The sequence below is a fragment of the Callospermophilus lateralis genome, chromosome 14 (genome assembly GCF_048772815.1).
Source record: "Callospermophilus lateralis isolate mCalLat2 chromosome 14, mCalLat2.hap1, whole genome shotgun sequence".
NCBI classification, from domain to species: Eukaryota; Metazoa; Chordata; class Mammalia; order Rodentia; family Sciuridae; genus Callospermophilus; species Callospermophilus lateralis.
Window position 1 is genome coordinate 95,800,900 of NC_135318.1, and position 20,854 is coordinate 95,821,753.

At 51.3% G+C, this 20,854-nt stretch overlaps 1 protein-coding gene across 6 annotated transcripts in view; it reads right to left on the reverse strand.

Annotated features, from left to right (window-relative positions):
• Positions 1–787: 787 nt before the first annotated feature.
• The window catches only part of Kansl3 (KAT8 regulatory NSL complex subunit 3), a 40,196-nt gene continuing 20,129 nt past the window's right edge, over positions 788–20,854 (reverse strand). For 4 of the 6 annotated variants that reach the window (XM_076832563.2, XM_076832562.2, XM_076832564.2 and 1 more), the window contains 17 exons: positions 18,116–18,247; positions 17,788–17,904; positions 17,453–17,554; positions 17,262–17,333; positions 16,052–16,126; positions 15,770–15,927; positions 13,127–13,190; positions 12,560–12,760; positions 12,238–12,394; positions 10,770–10,847; positions 9,315–9,506; positions 8,877–8,946; positions 8,401–8,528; positions 8,164–8,282; positions 7,567–7,789; positions 7,146–7,279; positions 788–2,701 (listed from right to left, as the gene is read on the reverse strand). In XM_076832563.2, coding sequence (XP_076688678.2) covers positions 2,681–2,701; positions 7,146–7,279; positions 7,567–7,789; positions 8,164–8,282; positions 8,401–8,528; positions 8,877–8,946; positions 9,315–9,506; positions 10,770–10,847; positions 12,238–12,394; positions 12,560–12,760; positions 13,127–13,190; positions 15,770–15,927; positions 16,052–16,126; positions 17,262–17,333; positions 17,453–17,554; positions 17,788–17,904; positions 18,116–18,247 — 2,043 coding nt within the window. In that variant the 3' untranslated portion in view covers positions 788–2,680. The remainder of the gene's footprint in view (positions 2,702–7,145; positions 7,280–7,566; positions 7,790–8,163; positions 8,283–8,400; positions 8,529–8,876; positions 8,947–9,314; positions 9,507–10,769; positions 10,848–12,237; positions 12,395–12,559; positions 12,761–13,126; positions 13,191–15,769; positions 15,928–16,051; positions 16,127–17,261; positions 17,334–17,452; positions 17,555–17,787; positions 17,905–18,115; positions 18,248–20,854) is intronic. The other 2 variants (XM_076832566.2, XM_076832565.2) reach the window with 1 other exon arrangement.

A 20,854-nucleotide genomic window follows, 5' to 3' on the forward strand; every position in this document is an offset into this window, starting at 1 on the left:
CGGGACAATAAGGCTCCCTGCCCAGACTGCTCTGCCCAGTGATCCTCTGGGGACAGGGGTCTCTCCTGCCACCCTCAGTCCTGACTGAAACGGCTCAGGAATGGAGGCGAGTGGAGGGAGGGCCCACTGCCCTGGTTCTCTGAAGCCCTGGCCTCCACTCCCCAGGCCTGACAGCCTGCTGCTCTGGCTCCCCTATGGGCAAGGCTAGGGGCCTGGGGTCAGAAGGAGCACAGCAGAGCTCTACTATGGGTCAGAGTTGTGCCCAGTGTGCCAGCAGCCAGCAGCACCACGGCCTCCACCAGAAGGGCCAATGCCAAGCACAGATGCGGAACTGGAGGGTCCTCTGGGCCCAAGTTCACAAACAGCCTGGGGCTGGGATCCATGCACCCATCTGGGGCTCCGCAGGTCGACTGTGCAGAGGGATGCTCATCTCTAAGGCCCAGCCAGAGGCCCGCTTGATCTGGGGGAGGTGCCCTGAAAAGGAGCACCCTGTGGGCCAAGCCAAGCCTCACCTCCTGGCTGACCTCCCTCTGGCTCCGGGTCAGACCCCAACACAGTGCACAAAACAGACACGAGGCCACCTGGGTTCTGTTCTGTTTCTGCCTTTGCCTGCTGTGTGGCTTCTCCGTGCCTTGGTGTCCTCATAGGTCAGAAAGGAACCACAGCACCCAACACTGGTAGGGTGATCATGGGCTCCACCATATGGGTGTTATCTCTGGCACCCATTTGCCAGGTAGAGAAAAACATGAAGTCAAATGAAAACAGGCTGAAGCAAACCACGGTGGTTTGGGATTTTTAATTGTTTCTGCCAGTGCTCGGCTCTAACCCACCCAGCCCAAGGCTGTTCTGCAGTGGGACCAAGGGTGACACAGGGTCTTTGCCCCTCAGTGACCTCTCCTGAAAGAAAAGACCAAGGACATCTTCCACAGGACATCCACATACACCCGTCACCCAAGAACGTAAAGGCTTCTTGATCCTTCCATGTTTTCCACCAAGAGTATTGCTTCTGAGGTCTGTGGCCCCGGGGCTGCCCCCAGATAGGCAGGACAACATATGAGTTTGTCTTTGGTCCCAGCATCTGTCAGAAGCAGCCCCTCCAGCATCGTCCAGGCTGCTCACCTGTCACGAGGGTCATCCACGGCCTTCTGCGTGTCCTAAATGAGTCCCCAAAGAGTCGCGGAGGCTCGCAGTGTTAACACTCTGCTCTTCTGACATGCTGTGACCTCCCACATAGCCACCAAGATCCTGAGCCTTGGTGCCTCTCTCAGGTCTCACACCTTCCTTAATTTACTAGATCGCCTGCTGTACTCCAGAAAGCAGCTGCCTACAGCTAATGCCAAAATGCCACCCGCCCCTTGATGCCCCGCTGAGACAGGGAGAGAGGGTGTGGACTGCGGGAACACTGTGTTCTCCCTCAAGGCGGCTGCTCAGGCTGCTCTGAGGCCCTGGGACTGAACATAGGTGGTCTGGCGGGGGTTGGAGCCCAGGGCTAAACACAGTCACCCTGGGTTGGCTACTTGTCACCCTGGCTGGCAACCTTGCAGGTGTGGAAGGGAAGGGAGTCAGCTCTAGAGCCTAGGCCCAAAGTCAAACACTAATAAACTACCTTTGCTCTGTGTTGTGAAGAGGCAGGGTGGGGCTCAGAGCTCCATTTTCAGCCACCAGTTCCCCAGGGAGCATGATTGGCAGGGCTCAGGCTGGCACTTGAAACCCTGCCTGGTAGAGTCACTGCCACTCATTGTTCCACTTACAAGCAGGAGACAAAACACCGTGTGAAACAGAAACAGAAATCCTGGAGCACAGCCTTTGCCACTCTGCTGCCCAAGCGTCCTCCAGGGCAGTGGCATGACCATCGCTACCGTGGCTGGTGGTCCCTGCCTCACCTCCAGGCGCTGCAGACAGGCCTCAGGATCCCCCTGTCCTGGGGCTGCTGCTTCTCAACTCTGGCCAGATGCGGAGCCCAGGCCCATGCCGTCTGCACCCAGGGCTCTCTGGCGCCCCCACCAGCTGCTTCCTGGACCTGCAGGCTCTCTGTACGCAGAAACTGCCCAGCACATGGGGAAAAGGACAAAGGGCCAGCTGTCACCCCTTGGCAACTTTTGCTCCCACAGTGGACAAAGGGGCCGGAAGACAACACGGCCCAGTTCTCTTCGCCTTCATCATGAAACCGCTGAAAGCCGGGGGCTCCAGCAGGCTGCTCGGTCCCTGAGGTGGTTTCTCAATTCCAAGGGCTGCTCAGCAAAGCAGGTGACATCCAAGACAAGCCCCGCTGGTCCTGAACTGGCTGCGGGCTCCTGCTCTTAACCCCACAGCCCAGAGGGGTTCCTGTGTCTTCCTCTGTGACGTGCAGTGAGTGGCGAACACGGACCCAGGTCCAGCTGTGCCGAGCTGGGGAGGAAGTGCCCTGGACCAGACCCGACCAGATCTGCTGAGAAGGGGCGTCCCAGGAACCAGGCTCGCAGGTCCCAGAAGATGCTGCTCCCCTGGATGGCACCTTGTCACCTGGCCAAAGGATTTCTCGACATTCAGAGGGCCAACCCTGATGACAGTTGGCGGAGCGATAGAATGACCATCTTCAAGGGGTCTTCAGACACTCAGCTCAGCGGGACCGTGCACCAGCCCAGGCCCACCGCGGGCAGCCATCACCAGCCTAGTAAGGAGGACGCGTGGCTTGGCGTCTTCAGGGGGCTGGAGGCAGGCGCTGTGGCAGGAGAGCAGTGAAAAGGGTCAACATTTAGCCAGCGGCCACCTCCAACCCATGACCCGTCACTCCACTCTTCTGACATCCCAAGAAGTAGCCCTCAGCAGGGAAGAGGCTGAACACAGGATGTGAGCAGGAGCACCACACTCCTCCGGCGACGGCCCAGGCTCTGCAGCCCTCCCCCTCGCCTGCAAGACACAGGTGACAGCGCCTGCTTGCAGGGTGGTGCGAGGATCAGTGAGAGAGCTCACAGAGCACCACAGTACCATGGGTGCTCACCCCAAGGTCGGCTCTCCCTGGAGGACAGGAAGGAATGCAGACAGAGGGGGAGGGACCGGGCGAGTCCCACAGGGTGACAGGACTGAAGGGAAGGCTCCTTGACTATTCTGACAACTGCGTTTTTAGGGCCTAGACATCTGGGGTGGAGTATGTCACAAACGCCGAGTCCCGTGGGGAGCCCTTGTCTGGCACACGCAGGCCTCAGCACCACACGAGCACAACCCAAAATACAAGGCTGGGGCGGGGCTCAGCAGTGGATACTCGCCTAGCACTGCGAGGCCCAGGTTCCATCTTTAGCACCACACAAAATAAACACATGCATAAATAAAAATAAAGGGATTGTGTCCAAGAAAAACAAAATTAAAAAAGCTGGGAGGAGGAGCCGAGGGGACGGCTGGCACCTGCTGTGCACACCTTCCACAGCTTCTCCAGATGGCACCTGCGGGGAACCCTGGGAATGAAGTCAAGGGAGGAAGATGTGGCATGGGGAGGGGAAGGAAGAAGGGTGACCACGGAGACCTCCTGGGACAGCCTCCCTGCTGTTCAGCCCCAGTCTACTGCAAGGCCCCCTACTATGGGCAACTAGAAGGCTGCCTCCAGCCTGCTGCAGTCCTGGGTGGCCAGGGGACCGTGAAAGTCCAGTCAGCTGTGACCATGAGCAAGAAGTCCATCCTCAGGACCCTGCAGGGCTCAACACAGCCTCTCCCTATAACAGGCCATTCCCACAAAGACAGGCAAGATTACCAGTCAGTGCCAGAAGCCACACAGATAACTGGGTGCTTTCACAGACCCTCCATAGCCTAGCTGAGGTTAGCAATCCTTCTAAACTCACTTCCATCCATAAATAATATGGTAGGTAAGCCCAGAATAAAAAGGATTGTTTTTTTTTTAAACTTAAATGCAATAAATTCATGAACACACATAAAAAGGTTAGCAACTCCTTCATATCAACAAACTATCCTGTGAGTGTTCAAATTTCCAAATGCCCCATAAATGTAAAAACTGAGTGCTTTGTTTCTCACATTCAAACATTTGTGTTCCTGTAGCCCGAGGAGAATCTGAGTAGCTACTAAATCTCTCCACAACATTCACACATAAAAGCCAACTTCCTCACTGAATTAGATGAGAAAAGCAAAGCCCAGAAAGGTCAGGTAATTTGCTCAGGATCACACAGCTAGCTGAAAACAGATGGCCTGTTCGGTGATCTTTCCTTAATACCGTACTGCCTGGCTGTGTGAAAACAGAGATTTTGGAGGGAGGAGTCAGCAAGCCCTGATCTCACACCCACCTTCTGTTGGAAAAGGACCACCGTGGCCCACGCCCAACACCACAGACCCATCTTTCTCAGGCAAAAGCCAATCTGGCATCCACACCATTGGGTCCAAGAACAGAACTCTAACTACCCCGTCCTTCAATTCAGGGGTGGAGAACGAGACTCCCAGTGACCAGATTCTCTTCCTAGCACTAACCAGCTTCCTCCAGGCCACAGCAGGCCGGGGAGCAGCACCTGCTCTAGAGGGAAGGCACCTGAGGTCCAGCTTTGCACCTACATGGTACCTGCAATGGCAGTCAGCCCGAGACAGGGTCCAAGGGCTTTGTGGGTCACTTCTATCAACCCACCAAGGACCAGAGCTTTTTTACTAGTTAAATTGTTTAAGAGTATGAGAGGGAAAAACAAACACACACACACACACACACACACACACACACGCAGAGGAGGGGAGAAGACAACTACCAGCCAATCTGACTGATAAACAAGCCAAAATCCCAAGTAAAAGATAATCAAAAGAAGAAACATGCTTTTCCTTGGAAATACTGGTTTCTTTTCTCATTTTGTTCTCAATTTTTGTTAGGGTCTTGTTTCCTTTGTCTGCACAATAAAAATAATTAGGGGATATGTAAAAACAGAAGAATAGGAAGCCAGGTGTGGTGTTGCATGCCTGTAATCCCAGCTACACGGGAGACTGAGGCAAGAAGATCCATCTCGAAAAGAAAAGAACAGGACGTAATGAATGAGCCACTGAATTTAGAATTCAGACAGTTCAGTATGAGAAAATCTTTTAAAGTAACTCATATTTTTAACTGATTAAAAAAAAAAAAAAGAAATGTTCATACTCATTTATCTTATTGGATTATAAAAGACCAATAGACACCATTAAAGACCCATTATTTATCAAGAGAAAGGAAAAGAATAAAGATGATCTCAGCAAACTTCCTTGAGGATCTGCATTTTCTTCCTTTTCTTTTGTGTGTGTGTGGGGGGCACTGGGGACTGAACCCAGGGCCTTGTGTATGCCAATGACCTCTATGTCCAGCACCTGCAGGAGCTGCACTTTCAAACTACAGGGAAACAGATCCAGGTTACAGAACAGACTGGAATGTAAGAGCAGCAGAGTTCAATTGAGGACAGAAGATGGACTCATCCTTGCCTCTGTGAACACACAAAATAAAATTCCAAGTGGACTATGGAACAAAGCAACTCATAAAAGCAGTGCAAGAAAATACAGAAACAGAGCTTCATGATGGAATGACAGGAAAGCCCTGGAGGGGGCTGTCAGTGCTGGCTGAGAGGCAGCATGAGTTTGCGTAAGGCCACCAACTGCGCTCAAATGTGGCTAGTGTGGTAAACTGGATGCTGATGTATTTTGCCACAACTAAAAATTTAGAAAACAAAAAGATTATTTTTATATTCTTATGATAGGACTAGCTTCCTTCAGACACAAAACTTTGGACGCATATAGGAAAATATGTAAGGATTTTACTATATATGTTAAATGTCCATATAATAAATAATCTTGAAATCAAAGCTAAGCACTTAATGCTTCAGCTAAAATTAAAAAAAAAAAAAAAAAAAAAAAAGAGACTAGCCACTAGCTAGAATAAACAGGTACTTTTACCCCTGTGGCTGGAACTGGAGATTGGCTAAATGAGTTGAAGGTAATTAGTCAGCAGCTGGCCAGATGTTAGCTGCACATACCCTCCACTTACTGGTCTCAAGCTCACAGAGATGCTCCTAGAGGGACACAAGCATCAGAAGCAAAGGCGCTCACCATGTGACAAAATGAAACCCAACCCCGCCCTTGGAGGTAGTGAGATGTGCTGTCAACCTCCACACAGTAAGAACTTGCCAACCTCTGAAGAGACGGACAGGTTTCTGCAACTGACAGGAAAACACGTCACAACGCTATCCATAGACAAAGGCTCATTACAATATAATCTATGCTCTGTGACCTCTTCTTTCCTAAAATAAGTAATGAACTCCATATGAAGAAAAATCTGGGAGACCCCATATCAAGCTGTCATAGTGAGATATCACCTCTGGGAGGAATGTCATGGGAAATTTTCACCTTCAAAATTTCTGTGATATTTGAATTAAAATTTAAAGTTAACATAACTGCTTTTATAGCTGAAAAAATAAGGAGTCAAATGAAAACAGTTCCGCCCTTTGCAAAAAGAGACAGCCATGACCCTAACCAACGAATGCCAGGCACTGATCTCTCTGCAGTTTTCCTGGAGGTGGAGGGCTTGTGGACAACAGCTCAGGAACCGTCACCTGCCAACAGTGCAGCTTCGCAGCACCTGCCCTGGCTCAACAGCGCACACTGGGGAAAAGCATGCTCAATACTGAACTGGACTATTTTGGGGTTTAACCTATAATCTTTGGGTGGCTCCTCAAATCACCATTTTAAGATTAGAAACATTTCATTTGAAAAGGTCACGATGGAAACCAGATTGGCCAAGAGGAGCTGATGGGCAAAAGCTGTAAACCTGGCTGCACCCTGAAGACAGCAGTGAACGCCGAGATCTCGAGAGGCCGGGAGAGGCCTGGAAAGCTGCAAGAGGCTGTGACCCCTTGAGTGCCACCCCTGCACAAGGAAGCCAAGAAGAGGAGGGGGGGAGTCCAGGGAACGCCGCACACAGGCTCTACTCACCTGCCAGGAATGTGGCAGAAACGAGGCTCTGCGCGACAGAGCTGTGAACTCCACATAGGAAGAAAAATTTGCAAGACCCACGTCAAGCTGTCATAGTGAGGTGTCACCTCTGGGAGACCCGGCCTGTCCACAGGCGCAATACAGCGGCAACCCCTCTGGCTGGCCATCCAGCCCACCAGCCCCATACTGCCCAGACTACAACCTGTGTCCTTGGTCCTTTCAGGCAGACTCACCTGGGAGTTGGAGGGCAGCACCTGGGAGGTGGCCTCCTCAGACGGAACTGCTCCTGAGCCCATGGGACTCAGCGTGGTGATCCTGCTAGGCTGGCCGCGGAGAGTCAGAGTGATGGTGGTGGGGACCTTCAGGCCTGAGGGCGACAGCAGGCAGGGTTTCTGGCCACAGTACCCACTTTCTGCTGAGGCTCCCCGTCTCCCCAGCCTCCACCCCAGCTGGACATTTGTGCCCCACCAGTGAATCAGAAAGCAGCAGGTAACCGCTCGTCTTCTCTCACCCTCTAGAGGATGGGTCCACACAGCTGAGCCCAAAGGTAAGGCTAGGACCCTGGGGGGTGGGGTTCAGACCTGGCCTGCATAAGATGGAAAGGTCCCCGAGAGAGCCCAGATCTGGAAGTCCCCACAGTTTCATGAGACTCACCTGATGCCTGGTTAGAGATCTGAGCCAGGCCAGGGAGGCTACTTGCTAACTTAGCAAGGCCCCCATTGGTCAGCAGCTGGTGGATGGCTGTGGGCTTCCCACCAGGAGTGGCACCCAAGGAGGAGAGGGTGGTGGCCACAGGGATGGTACGGACAATGGTGCTGGTGCCCGTGGTGATAGCACCCAGACTCTGCATGGGGGTGGGCAACTTCACACTGGCGGCCTGTGGGACACACAAGCCCAGATGATCAGAAGCTGCTGCCCACCCGCAACGTGCGAGCTTGGAGGGCCCCCAGACTAACACATACTGAGCGCCTGCCATGTGCAGGGTCCCCTTCCAGGGTCTGCACTTACCACCTTACCCCTCACAACACTGTAAGGGAGCTACCACCACGATCTCATTTTACAGAAAGGTAAAGAATCTTGCCTAGGCCATAAGGTGAATAATGGATCTTAACCTCTGGCAGCCCCCGGCTGTGTGGCAGGACGGCTGTTTGTCCTTGGCCCACAACTCCTGGCCCAGTCACCCTGCCCAAACCAAACAAGGCAAGGAAGCCTCCTCCCGCAGCCGCCCAGCAGGGGAAGGCAGAGGCACACCTGTGGGGCTGGCCCAGGGCCAGGGAGGCCAGGGTTCGCCGAGGGGCCAGAGCTCTTGCTGCTGATGTCCTGCAAGCTGAAGCTGAGGCCCTGCAGGAGGCTGCTGGCTGATGTGGCGCCTAGGGGAGGACAGGACAGCACCAGTCCAGGTCAGTCATGTTCTTTTCGAGGATCACCTTCCAGCAACAGACCAAAAAGACAGCCGGGAGCAAGGAAGCTGGGCAACCAGATAGATACCTGGGAGGGAGCCGCCAGGAGAGGTGGCCACCAAGCGGCTCTGGAGTGTGTGCAGGGTGCTGGGTGTGGTGCTTCCAGAGACCACTGAGGGGGCTGGGCTGGCTGCGACACCTTCAGAAGCACTTGACCTGGAAACACAGAGAACAGAAGCTTCACCCAAAGGTCAGAAGGCAACAGACCCCAGTGCTACATGAGGGACAAGTGGGCCCCAAGCTCTTCACCTGGATACCTCTGAACCACCCAGTTCTGGTCCTCCTAAGAACTCAGGCCTCAGAGCAAGACCCAGGGCATGTTCCACAATCTCTAAGTAAAAATGAGCCCTGGGCTGACCCAAATCAAAGACAGACATCCCCATGAGAAAGAAGCCACAGTCCCATGACCAACAGAACGCAGACGCCACCATCTTTCCAAACAACAAATGAGCCAGATAAGGGGTGACAGGAAGAAGGGACCAGGACCAAACAAGCAAGACTCACCTGGCTGTGGGGAGCAGTCCACCTGCTGACGCCTGCCCCAGCGTCACAGCGATAGCCTTCCCGCCCGCCGCTGAGAGACGGAAACCACCAAAGTCACTGTCAGTCCTCCCTTCCCGAGACCCACAGCCCAGGCTAACAAGACATTAGGGGAAGACTGCAGGATGAAAGAGCACAGTTGTCAGAGGGGGGCTGGGGTTTTCCTCCCTCTATTTGATGCTTTCTGGAGTCTCCCATCATCTTTCACTGAAACCAAAGCACACAGCGGCCCTGCGGAGCTTCCCATCTCCCTTCCTGTCACCAGCACTCCGCCAGGTGTGCCAGCTCCATCTCCCTCACTCCCACACCTGCTGCAGCAGGGGGAAGGTGAGTCACCACCAGCCGGGGCCAGGCCGAGGCCCAGATGGCCAGCCATCTTACTAAGAAAGCCAAGAGACTCACCATCTGGAGCTCCTCCTTGGGAAGCAACACAAGGCCCTCCAGCCGTGTCCCCCTGAGAAATAAGGGACACCTTGATCTTGGGTCGCTTGGAGGTCTTACTGCCGGGAAGGGGGCTGGAAGGGTGGTGCCGCTTCAGCTGAACCCTGAGCTCCTCCTTCTCTGCCTCTTCTGTTGGTTCTGATGAAATGGGAACTAAGAGACGGAGCTGAGGTGAGATCACCATGAGCCAAAACAGCACGTCCTCACTGCCAGTCACCGCCAGCACGGGCCACCTTGGGAACCTACGGGGGAACCGCCCCACGTGGGGCCCACATTCCACAAGCCCACCTCAGAGGAGGGCTCCACCCACCCCCAGCTGGCCTGCAGTGGGAAGGCGAGGCCGTCAGCAGGCAGGATCTAGGGGCACACACGCTGCCATCACTTGGCAAAGGCCACACCACAAACGGACTCACCATAGTGCAGTTGACAATGCTGGCCAGAGAGAAGGAAGGTGACCGCTTCCTGCTGCACGGCCTCCCCCCACCGTCCCTCAGCAGGGGGGCGGTAAGCACTCTATGAAGATCCCATGGAGGAGCAGGCCACCTGCTCCCCTGTGAAAGGGAGCCCCTCAGCATGCTCTCGGGGGCTCCACCCTGCCTAAGGGCAGGAGACTAAGGGCCTCCCTGCCAAATGGAGGCCGTGAGAAGCACTGTCACCAGGACTTGAGGCTGGCTCTGAGCAGCCACAAGGTGAGGGAGACCTCAGCCCAGGAAGCCTCACGCTCCTGCCCAGAGACAACAGGGCAGTGGGGGCCTATGCCGCAACCCACATCACCCACGCTAGTACAGAGAAGGCCATCTGCTAACACACTGACTCCAACAGAATTGTCATGCGCATGGCCACGCTTTTGCACCTACGCTGTCCTTAGGTGTCCTCACAGGTCGCCTCCCCCTGACGCCCAGAACTCCCCCCAGGCCCTCTCAACACAGGCGAGCAGGGCTAGAGATGGGAAGGAGGGCAGCAGTCACACGAGGATGGGGCCACCAGAGGGCACCACCAGCTTGGGGGCAGTGCTTAGGGACAAATACACTGGTTGAACTCAGAGGTGGCGGGAAGGGGGGTGCCAGGAGCAGTGATGGGCTTCATGCTGGTGAAGGGCCAGTGTGCCTGCAGCTGCCAGGAATGAAACGAGGAGACAGAGGTGGGGGGCACACAGACAAGAAAACATGCCACAGGCTACAGGCCCAGGCACACACCGGAGCAGCAGAGCAAGAGCCACACTGAAACAACTAGTCAGAGAGAAAGGAAAACCCCAGGAGAAGCAAACACAAGGACTGAGAGCAAAGACCAAGGTGGGAAGGAAGGTGGGAAGAAGGGAGTTGGCCCAAGAGAACCAGGAGCCAGGAGGAGGCAGAGGACAGGAGGAGACCACGGAGGTGAGGGAGAAGGAGGACAGCAGAGAAGAGCAATACTCACCAAAGAGACAGGAGGAGGCGCCAGGAGGAAGAGCTTTCCTCACCAGCATGTTTTGTTTCAGAAAAGCAGCAAACTGTGCTAGAAGGAATCAGAGAGAATTACAGAATCACAGCCAGCCAGAGGAACAGGAAAGAAGGAACAGGAAGAGATGAAAACTGTCCACGGGGCTCTCTGAGGTCACTGCCAGGGTTTCCTGACCTGCCAGGCAGGAGTTCTACAGAATCATCTACACACTGGACAGGACACATACTGCCTCACAGGGCCATGGTCAAGACTCACAAGCTGAGCAAGGCCAGGGCAAGAGGAAGGCGTGAACAGTGAGGGCTTCCTTTCTGTTGGCTATTACTCCATGCTCACCCACCAGCTCTGCTAAAGCCAGGCTTCCACAGCTGCTCCTATCTCCTAGGGCACTCTGGGTGCTGTTTCAAGCCCAGCCCACCAGAACTAAGTAGATTCTCAACTAATCATGCCATCCATGAGCACCACAGACCACAGCTCTTCTTCATCAACCACCTAAAAGTACACCGCCCACCCAGGACTTGGCTCTGGCCAACACTCAGGAAAAGGACTGTCACAGGGCATCCAGGCAGATCCTAAGGGCCCAGCCCCTTTTGCCTTTGCCCACCCAATCACCTTCTGCTCCAGGTTAGCAGCATTCTTTTGAGCAATCTCCCAAGAGGCCTGGGGATAAGTTCTGACCTCGTGACTCCACTCGCCTCCTCTAGTCCGAGTCCTCTACCTGACAGCCCACTCCAGCCATCGCCCCTTCCGAGCACTCTCACTTCCAACTGAGAACCTTGATGATCTGCGCACTTGGATATGTCAAGTATCTTGGCCTTAGCTCAGGGTCGCCCACCTGGATGACTATGGCTCAGGGAAGGGACTGTTGCTGCTGCTTCCTTGACCCAACAACCTCCTCTATAGCTCCTCACATGGCCTTGCAGCCTCCACACTGAGTTCAACCGCACAAGCATTTCCCTCTATGCTTATCTGTAGAGTTCTGATCAACTTTGTGAAAGGTCCCAGAGTGAGAACCTTAACCTTGAAGAAAGGCAAAGCAAAGAAAGGGCCTACACCAGGTGACATGCCCTAGAACCTGATGACTAAAATCGGTCACTCCATACACACACCGTCAGCAGGAGTGACTGACGAGGCTTAGAGCAAGGGAAGACAACAGCTTCCCCAATTAGAGGTTAGAAAAAAAGGTTAGGCCAACGTGCACAAGTCAGCTCATAAACCTGACCTCTCCAGCACACCAAGGCAAAGCTGTAACTAGTGACCACAAAGCCCCAGTAACGCACAGCCCTTGGGATTCACTGTAACCTAATTCTGCCTGGACAGGAATGTGGGAAAGGAGCCGCTCATACTCTCCTGGGAAAAGCTGCAGACCCAGTGCTTCCCAGCCACCACCTGAAACCACCTGCCGAAGACAGAACCCTTAAGAGGCCACTGGGCCCGGAGCCTGTACCCTGGGCTTGTTTGTGGGTCAGCATGGCTTCTGCCCGCTGCACGTGTCTCTTCAGCAGCTGGGAGCTCCCGATCTGGCTGGACTTCTGAGCAGAGGTCACTGTGGTCACTTTGGTCTTGGGACTGGAGGTGGGGCTGCTGGACACACTGGAAAGATCCTGAGGAGAAGGCCAAGAGATGAGCCAATGTTGCTTGGAATTGGACCCTAGTCAGCAGGTCCCCTGGAGCCTCCTCAGAGGGACTCACAGGCACCCCCAGGAGGCTGGAGAGCCCACAGCGAGGCCCTCACACTCAGCAAGAGAGCTCCCTCCCGCCCACCCTACCTCTGAGCCGGAGGGTGAGGCGGGCAGCTTGGCGGCCGGGGAAGCAGGTTGACTGCCCCGCTCAGGGACTTCAAAGGCCAGGTCTCTTCGGGCCACATCACGGGGCTTCTTCTTCTTCTCAGCATCCTGATCCCGAGGCTCAGAGCCCACATGGCCCTCAGAGCGAGTAAGCACTCCCGTCAAGAAGTCCACAATCTCATCCTGGTGCAAAAAGGAGCCAGGCAAATGAGTCCTCCGCCAGGACAGAAACTCCCAGAGAGCATCAAGCCAGTGGGACCCTACTGTGGCTTTGGCCCGAGTGTGCTGGTGCTTCCCCATTCACAGCGCCTGTGCAAAGCCCAGGCTTCCACACAGCTGCAGGTGCCTCTGTGTCCTCCATCCCGCTCCTGCAGACCCTCTCTCCTGCCACTTGGCTTCCCCCCAGGTCATCACTCTCCTTCACTTATGATTTAGGCCTACCAGAGGCCCCAGGGATACCCCGCACCCTTCAGCGAGCTGCTGCCAAGACAGAACCTAAAAGGCAACAGAGGCGGGCCTCGCCAAGAGAAGCACGAGACAAGGGCTCACCTGAATGCATCTGTCCACCATGCTTTGAGTCAACCCTTCTGATTTCTTCTTTGCTTTGCTTATTCTAAGAGATAAAAAGAAGAAAATGCTTATTTTTTAAATATTCCATTGCATCCTAAGGAAATAAGAATTTATTTCTCTTTTATCACTTCCTGGACCCAGGAAGTAGCGCTTTATTAGCCCTCGGGCAGAGCTTGTGTTTACATCACAAAATGGGGAATCACAATACTCATTCAGGGAGTTGTGGGACTGAACTAAACAACCCACCTGGAAAAGCAGGCACAGTGCCTGGGACTATCCCCTCCACAACTACCACACCTCAGTCTCAACAGGTAAAGTCCACCTGGACTTCGAGGCCCTGAGAGGCCCCCAGACCCAGCCTCCAACCCTGAGGTTAGTGGTTTAGCAGAAGAAAGGGGGTTCCAGGCTAGTTCTGAAAGGGTAAGAGAAAATGACCGTAGTTGGCTGGATTCCCCACTTTGAGAGCTAGCCTTGAATACCCTGGCTTCTGACCAGAGATCCTGGCAAAGGGACAACCAAGTCCCCACACTACAGGACGGAGAACAGTATTACTGAAACTCCAAATCCTGAAATCCCAATTGACTGCTGTTGCCTCTGAACCTGTGCAACACCCTTGTTTTTCAGATGAGGACAGTGAGTGCCCAAATTTCTAAGCAAAGGGGTCAATATCAATGGAGGCTCCCAGTTCTCTGTCCAATACTTGACACACGCAGCCAGGCACGCAGTGATTCCTGTGATCCCAAACACTGAGGAGGCAGAGCAGGAGGAGCCAAAGTCTGAGGCCCGTTTTAGCAGTTTAGTGAGACCCTGTCTCAAAATTAAAAAAAAAAAAAGCAAAACAAACAAAAACCAAAAACAAAACAAAAAAAACACCCAAAATCACCACGTGAATGTCATAAGCAGCCCACAAGGAAAGTGGGGAGCAGCAGTCACCTCTCCGCACTCCCTACAGAAACTCAGCACACATAACTTTCTCCCGTAGACGAGAAGGTCTGAATTACTAAGAAAACCAATGTAAATAAAAGATGCACCCTCTTTTTTAGTACACTTCATGACAACACTACTAAAGTTCTCTGTCCCAGCATCGAAAGGCAAAAGCAGTCATCTTGTTCCAAACTTCAGCTGTACTTGTACTCCAAGATATATCAAAAGAGGCTTAATGCAAATAACATTTACCTTCACTCATCCTCAATAGGAAACACAATTTTTAAAAATGCCTACTCCAGTGAAAGTACATTGACAAGGGGCTGGGGTTGTGGCTCAGAGGCAGAGTGCACTCGCCTGGCATGCGTGAGGCACTGGGTTCGATCCTCAGCACCACATTAAAAAAAATAAAGATATTGTGTCCACCCATAACCAATAAACAAACAAACAAATAAATAAATAAAAGAAGTACATTGACAAAAGAGTATTTCTGCAGTGTCTCAAGGAGGCTTCCCCCTACAAGATAACTACAAAGGAAAACAGTAATTTTGTTGTAGAGAACCTGGAAGAAGCCACCTAAACCACTGTAGCAGAGGGACTATCAGTGGTGATAATCTGTGACAGGAGGAACAGGAATTCTGTTATGGGAGTAAATGATAAGGGCCAAGAACACAACCTTCTGTGGCATTCCTGCCAAAAATGCATGTCTTCAATGTAACCAAGAAGAAAAGTGAAAACCCCAAAGCGAGGGGCCAATAATTTTCAAGTGTCAAGGTCATAAAGACAAAGGAAGCCTCGTATGGTGGTGCACACCTGTAAACCCAGCAACTCAGGAGGTTGAGGCAGGCACTACAAGTTTGAATTCAGTCTGGGCAGCCTAGTCTCTGTCTCAAAACAAAGCTGGTGGCGGTTCGGGAGGCTCAGGCAGGGGGATCTCAAGTTCAAAGCCAGCCTCAGCAACTTAGCAAAGCCCTCAGCAACTCAGTGAGACCCTGTCACAAAATAAAAGATAAAAAGGGTTGGAGATGTGGCTCAGTGATGAAGCATCCCTGGATTAAATCCCCAGTACCAAAAATTAAATAAACTAAAATAAGTAAAAACCAAAAAGGGCGAGAGTGTAGCTTGTGGCAGAGCACCCTTGGACTCAGTGCCCAGTGCCATGGGGTAGGGATGGGGAAACAAAGGAAGGAGACTGAAGATGCATGGCCACCACAGAGTTATGTGGGATCCTGGATTATGTGGAACCAGGAAAAGGGCCTTAGGGAGACAACTAAGGCCCTGAGACCTGAGTCTACAGATTAGCTAATGCCATTACAGCAATGTTCACTTCCTGACTTTGAGAATTAACCTTCAGTTATGCAACATGCCAACATTTGGGAAATCCAGGGGAAGGGCATATGATTTTTCTTGTCCTCAGTTTTCTAATTCTTTAAAAAATATTTTTATAGTAGATGAACACGATACCTTTATCTTATTTTTATATGATGCTGAGGATCAAACCCAGTACCTCACACGTGCTAGGCAAGTGCTCTACCAACTGAGCTATAACCCCAGCCCTGTAACTTTTTTTATAGATCTAAAATTAATAAAAAAAAATTTCAATGCCTACTGTTAACTATTAAGCAGGTTATCCGCCAGTTAGGCGCCATCTTACAACATTCCTCCAACACTGTGACAACCTCAGGAGAACCTACCCACCTGAGATTGTCATCAGCTCCCCCAACAACCACCAAGCTGTTTTCAGCACGGATCTTCTCCCGGAAGTCCTCCATGGCTTCAGGGTGACACTGCAGGGAATTCTGACCAATGACAAAGAGGACTGGAGTCTTCATATCCAAGAGGGGATCATCCACATCCTAAAAGAGGTACAGGGTTAGATCTGGCCAGTTCACACTCAGCACTGACCCCAGCACAAACAAGGACATGCTCCTTCTGTCCCCTGCCCCCACTGCCAGTGACCCTGCTTCATCTCGCTCTTACCCCTCGGGGGCCGTCCACGGTGAGCAGAGGAAACCCAAGGCAGACAACTGCAGTGACATACTCCATGACTGACACCTGTGGATAATGGCACAGTCTGTCTGAAAGGAAGTGACTTCCCTGTACCTCAGCCTGCCCAGTGTCGAGGTGATGTGCAGACCCACCGGCCAGCCCCACCTCCTCTTCCCCTGTTCCAACACAAGATGTACTGTCCCACGGCAGCTACCACAGAGAGAAGTGGAGTCCTCTCAGATGGGGAACCACAGAAAGGGAGGTTTCTTACTTCAACCTTGTCAACCTGCTAGGCCGAGACTTCTTGTCTCTTTTCTCCACCAAGAGTAAATACACAGCAACAAGCGTTGCCTTTCTCCCTTAAGTACAGAAAGATCTCTTTGCTCCAGACGTCTCAGACTGTGGAAGAGTCTGATTCCCCACTCCCTTGGAGCAGGAGTGAGGGTGGCCGCCATCTCCCTCTTTGGGCTCTCGATATCTACTCCACCAGACTTGACCGAGCCCCAGTTGGCTCTGGACACATCAGGGGTACTTACACAAACTGGTGGACATGTAGTACAAAGGAAGGGACAGAACATGAACACAACATCAAATTCAGGAGCTATTAATTTGTGCCTATGAGATTAACTTTTTTAGTTGGGAGAATCCTATAGTACTCATAGGTGGGAAAAAAGGAATCTAGGAGTTCTTGTGTGTTTTTTTTTTAAAGAAATGCTGAAATGTGTAAAATGAAAGATATGATCTTTTCTTCAAAATAACCTGAGTGGTAGAGAAAGCAGAGGCAGGGGAAAGATGGAGCCAGCCTACCATGAGCTGGTCACTGGTAAAACTGGGCAAGAGGTCTGTGGTGTACTCACCAGCTTTTCTCTGCTTTGGTTCCTGCTTTTCTACAATAAAGTTAAAATTTCTACAATAAAGTTAAAAACTAAAGTCTGGGCTGGGGCTGTAGCTCAACTCCAAAGTGCTTGCCTTGCACATGAAGCACTGGGTTCAATCCTCAGCACCACATAAAAAAATAAAGTTATTTTTAAAAAACTTTAAAAAATATAACAACTACAGTTTTGTCTTTTACAGTTAAAATGCAATCATACAGTAATCATCTGGCACTGGGACCGAAATACCATGAGGCCTCAACGGTGGCCCTCAGAAGCAAGTAGTACTGTACCCCAAGACGCCTCCAAATGTGACTGACACCACTTACCTGACAGGCCACCAAAGCTCCTGTGTTCCAGCCGATCAAGATAATGGGCTTGTGTGGGAAATGGCTGTGAATCTTCGTGGGAAGAGAAAGACGACAGTGAGGAGGAGGCTGCCAGTGAGGAGGAGGCTGCGCTGGGGCAGACCCCCCCAGCACACCGGCGTCCAGGCCACCCAAGGGGGGGGCATTCTCACCTCCAGTACTTTGCTTCTCACCGCCCCGATCATATGCTCAAGGCACTGCAGAAGGCCCACCCCACTGCCGTTGTTCAGCAGATGGGTGGCGACAGGGATGACCTAGAGGAAAGAAGGGCACCATGCCACAGCGGTAAGTCCAATCTCTCATTCTGCCTAACCTGCTCTGAATCCCTCAACCTCACAGCAAACGCTGTTTGAACACCAGACAAGAGCCCTGGACGGGATGCTCCTCGTTTCAAGTGTGTTCATTTTGACCACCCCTTGCGCTGCTTCTCTTCCAGCCTCCAAGACCCTATTCCCACCTGGGAGCTGTGCTCTTGCCCCCCACAAACCTTGCCTAAGCAGGACAGCTGAGACTGCCAGAAGCGGTGGCGGCGTGAGGTGGGGAACGCAGAGCTGGAGGGGCCCGAGGAGGCGATGAGGATCAGAGGAGAGCCAGGGAGTTTGCTCTGAGAAGAGAGAGTCCCACCTGGTGAGTGAGAGACTCATCCCAATCCCCAGGACTGACTCTCTAGGCTGAGCACCCAACCCACGACCTTTGTTTATGGAACTATGTTACGCACTGATAGACGAGTGATTAAGGGAAAGGTTACATCCTCCCCAGCCAGGGCTTGAGTCAGAACATCTCACTGTCAGTTATGACTGAGCCCCTAGACTCACTGGCTTGTTATGAGAAAGCACCCCCACAGCAGGGTCCCAGGGCCTCTTCAGTAGCAGTGACAAGGCCTCAGCTCCTGCGGCCCCAGTCTTCGTGTTGGACGACACAAGCATGCGGTCAATCAAGGTCGGGATCTAGAAGGAAGAAGTTGGAGATGCTTCAGTGTGAAGCACAGGTACAAATAAGTGGCTGCGTGAAGCTGCGTGAAAAGCACGCCCCCAGTGTGTAAGGACAGTGGGTGGGCTCCTTTTGAAAGCAAACTGGTGAAATGCATCTGGGACCTTAGTTTATTCTCATCACTGTTCCAAACGATTTTACTTCTGAGAACCTTCCCTAAGGAATTGTATCAAGCCAGGCATAATGGTGCATGCCTGTAATCCCCAGCAACTTGAGGTTGAGGTAGGAGGATCACAGGTTCAAAGCCAGCCTCAGCAAGTTAGTGAAGCCCTAAGTGACAGAGCGAGACTCTGTCTCACAATAAAAAAATCAAAAGGCTGAGATGTGGCTCAGTGGTTAAGGGCGCAGGGAAGCAGGGCTGCCCCCGGGTTCAATCCCTGGTACCAAAAAAAAGAAATTATATAAAAAATACACACACACACACATACACACACACAAAGAGCAAGGAGAGCTTTGTACAGAGACAAATTCTCTGTCAACAACAATCAAACCACAGAAACAACCTAAATGAGTAGCCAAGTAAATTATCAACCTAACTGGATATTATGGATTATTTTCTTTTGGGGTACCATGAAGTAAACCCAGGGGCACTTAACCACTGAGTCACATCTCCAGCCCTTTTTATTCTTTATGTTGAGACAGGGTCTCGCTAAAGTTGCTTGAGGCCTCACTAGTTGCTTGAGGCTGGCTTTGAACTCATGATGCTCCTGGCTCAGCCTCCGGAGCTACGGGGATTACACAAGTACACCATCACGCCCAGCGTGGATTATTTTCAAATACTTACTAAATCAGGTAAAACCTACAGAAATAATTGGCACCAGGCATGGTAGCCATGCTGTAATCTCAGTGACTTGAAGGATTCTAAGTTTGAGGTCAGCCTGAGCTATAAGATCCTGTCTCAAAATTCAAATAAATAAAAGGCTTGGGGATACAGGTCAGTGGTACAGCACCCCTGGGTTCAATTCCTAATACTGAGAGACAGAGAGAAAGACAGAAAGAGACAAAGAAGGAAGAAATATTTTTGCTAAAATGCTACAGGTAAGACAGAAAATATAAAAATTATTTCTACTCAGAAAAAAAGGCTTATGTAAAACATGCCAAATGTCAGTATAATAATGATCACTGTGGAATTATGGGTGACTTTTCTTTATATATTTTTGTATTTTCTAAATTTCCTCAGTGAACATTTGCTGATTTTATAATTTTTTTTAAAAAATTGCATTTTCTTCTAGAGTATAGCCTTCAAGTCGTGGCTTGTTAATGAAACCTATTATTGTGTTCAAAAAAACACATCCAACTATATTGCATATATCATGATTTATACCATATCCTGTTTTTTTACTAGCCACCAAAGATGTGACCTCGGAGATGTATAAATATAGGTTTAAAACATGCTGATGCTTACACTGCAAAGAACTATCTGTGTGAATTCCACACTGGCAACAAGAGGCCAAAGTGATCTCATGGAAGGAAAAGGTTTTTACACATTGGAGATCCTTTTCAGAAAAAAAAAAAGTTTTGAGAGATTGGAGAATGAAAAGTATCATGGTTTGATGCAGGATGTTAGACTTCAGAGATACCAGGAAAAGATAGGCCACTCTCAATTTGAAGAGAGAGAAACCAGGGGCTCAGTGACAAGGCACTTGCCTAGCATTTACAAGGCCCTAAGGTTTGGTCCCCACCCAGCACTGCCAACACAAAAAGAGATTAAAAAGACTTTTGCATGAGAAATTAGGGGATATAATTATGAGAACGTTTTAGTTCACTTAAAAAATAAATATGCAGCCAGGTGTAGTGGCACATCCCTATAATCCCAGCAGCTTGGGAGGCTGAGGCAGGAGGATCGTAAGTTCAAAGCCAGGCTTAGCAACTTAGTGAGGCCCCATTTCAAAATGAAAAAATTTTTAAAAAGGGCTGGAGATGGGCTGCGGATGTGGCTCAAGCGGTAGCGCGCTCGCCTGGCATGTGTGCGGCCCAGGTTTGATCCTCAGCACCACATACAAACAAACATGTTGTGTGCGCCGAAAACTAATAAATAAATAAATATTAAAATTCTCTCTCTTTTTTTTTTTTTAAAGGGGGGCTGGGGATGTTGCTAAGTGGTTAAACACCTCTGGGTTCAATTCCCAGCACCAAAATAAATAAGTAAATAATATGCAACAGCTGCTCTTACAAAGCACCAGGCTAGTCCTGCAGAGAAATTTAACCTGTGAGGGGTGAGGAAGACAGACACACAACTAAAGTGGGCGCAGGGAAGCAGGGTGCTAGCTGTCATGGAGCAGTGGAAACCCCACACTGCTGATTCCCACTATCCTGTGGAGAAGGGGCGGCTCACAGGCAATTCTCATCTGAAGATGGCAGCTCGTGAAGTGAGACAGGTGCAAGGAACAGGCAGGATTCCAGAAGATGAGACAGCACCAGAGGCAAGAACAGGTGGGGCTTATTCGAGGCACAGGTGGACTCAAGTGGAGGATCCGCTTAAGGAAGTAGGGGAGTGTAAAACTAGTGACAAAGGCTAACCCAAACTACCAAAGAACTCCACCCCAAGCTGGCTAGGCCTGCAA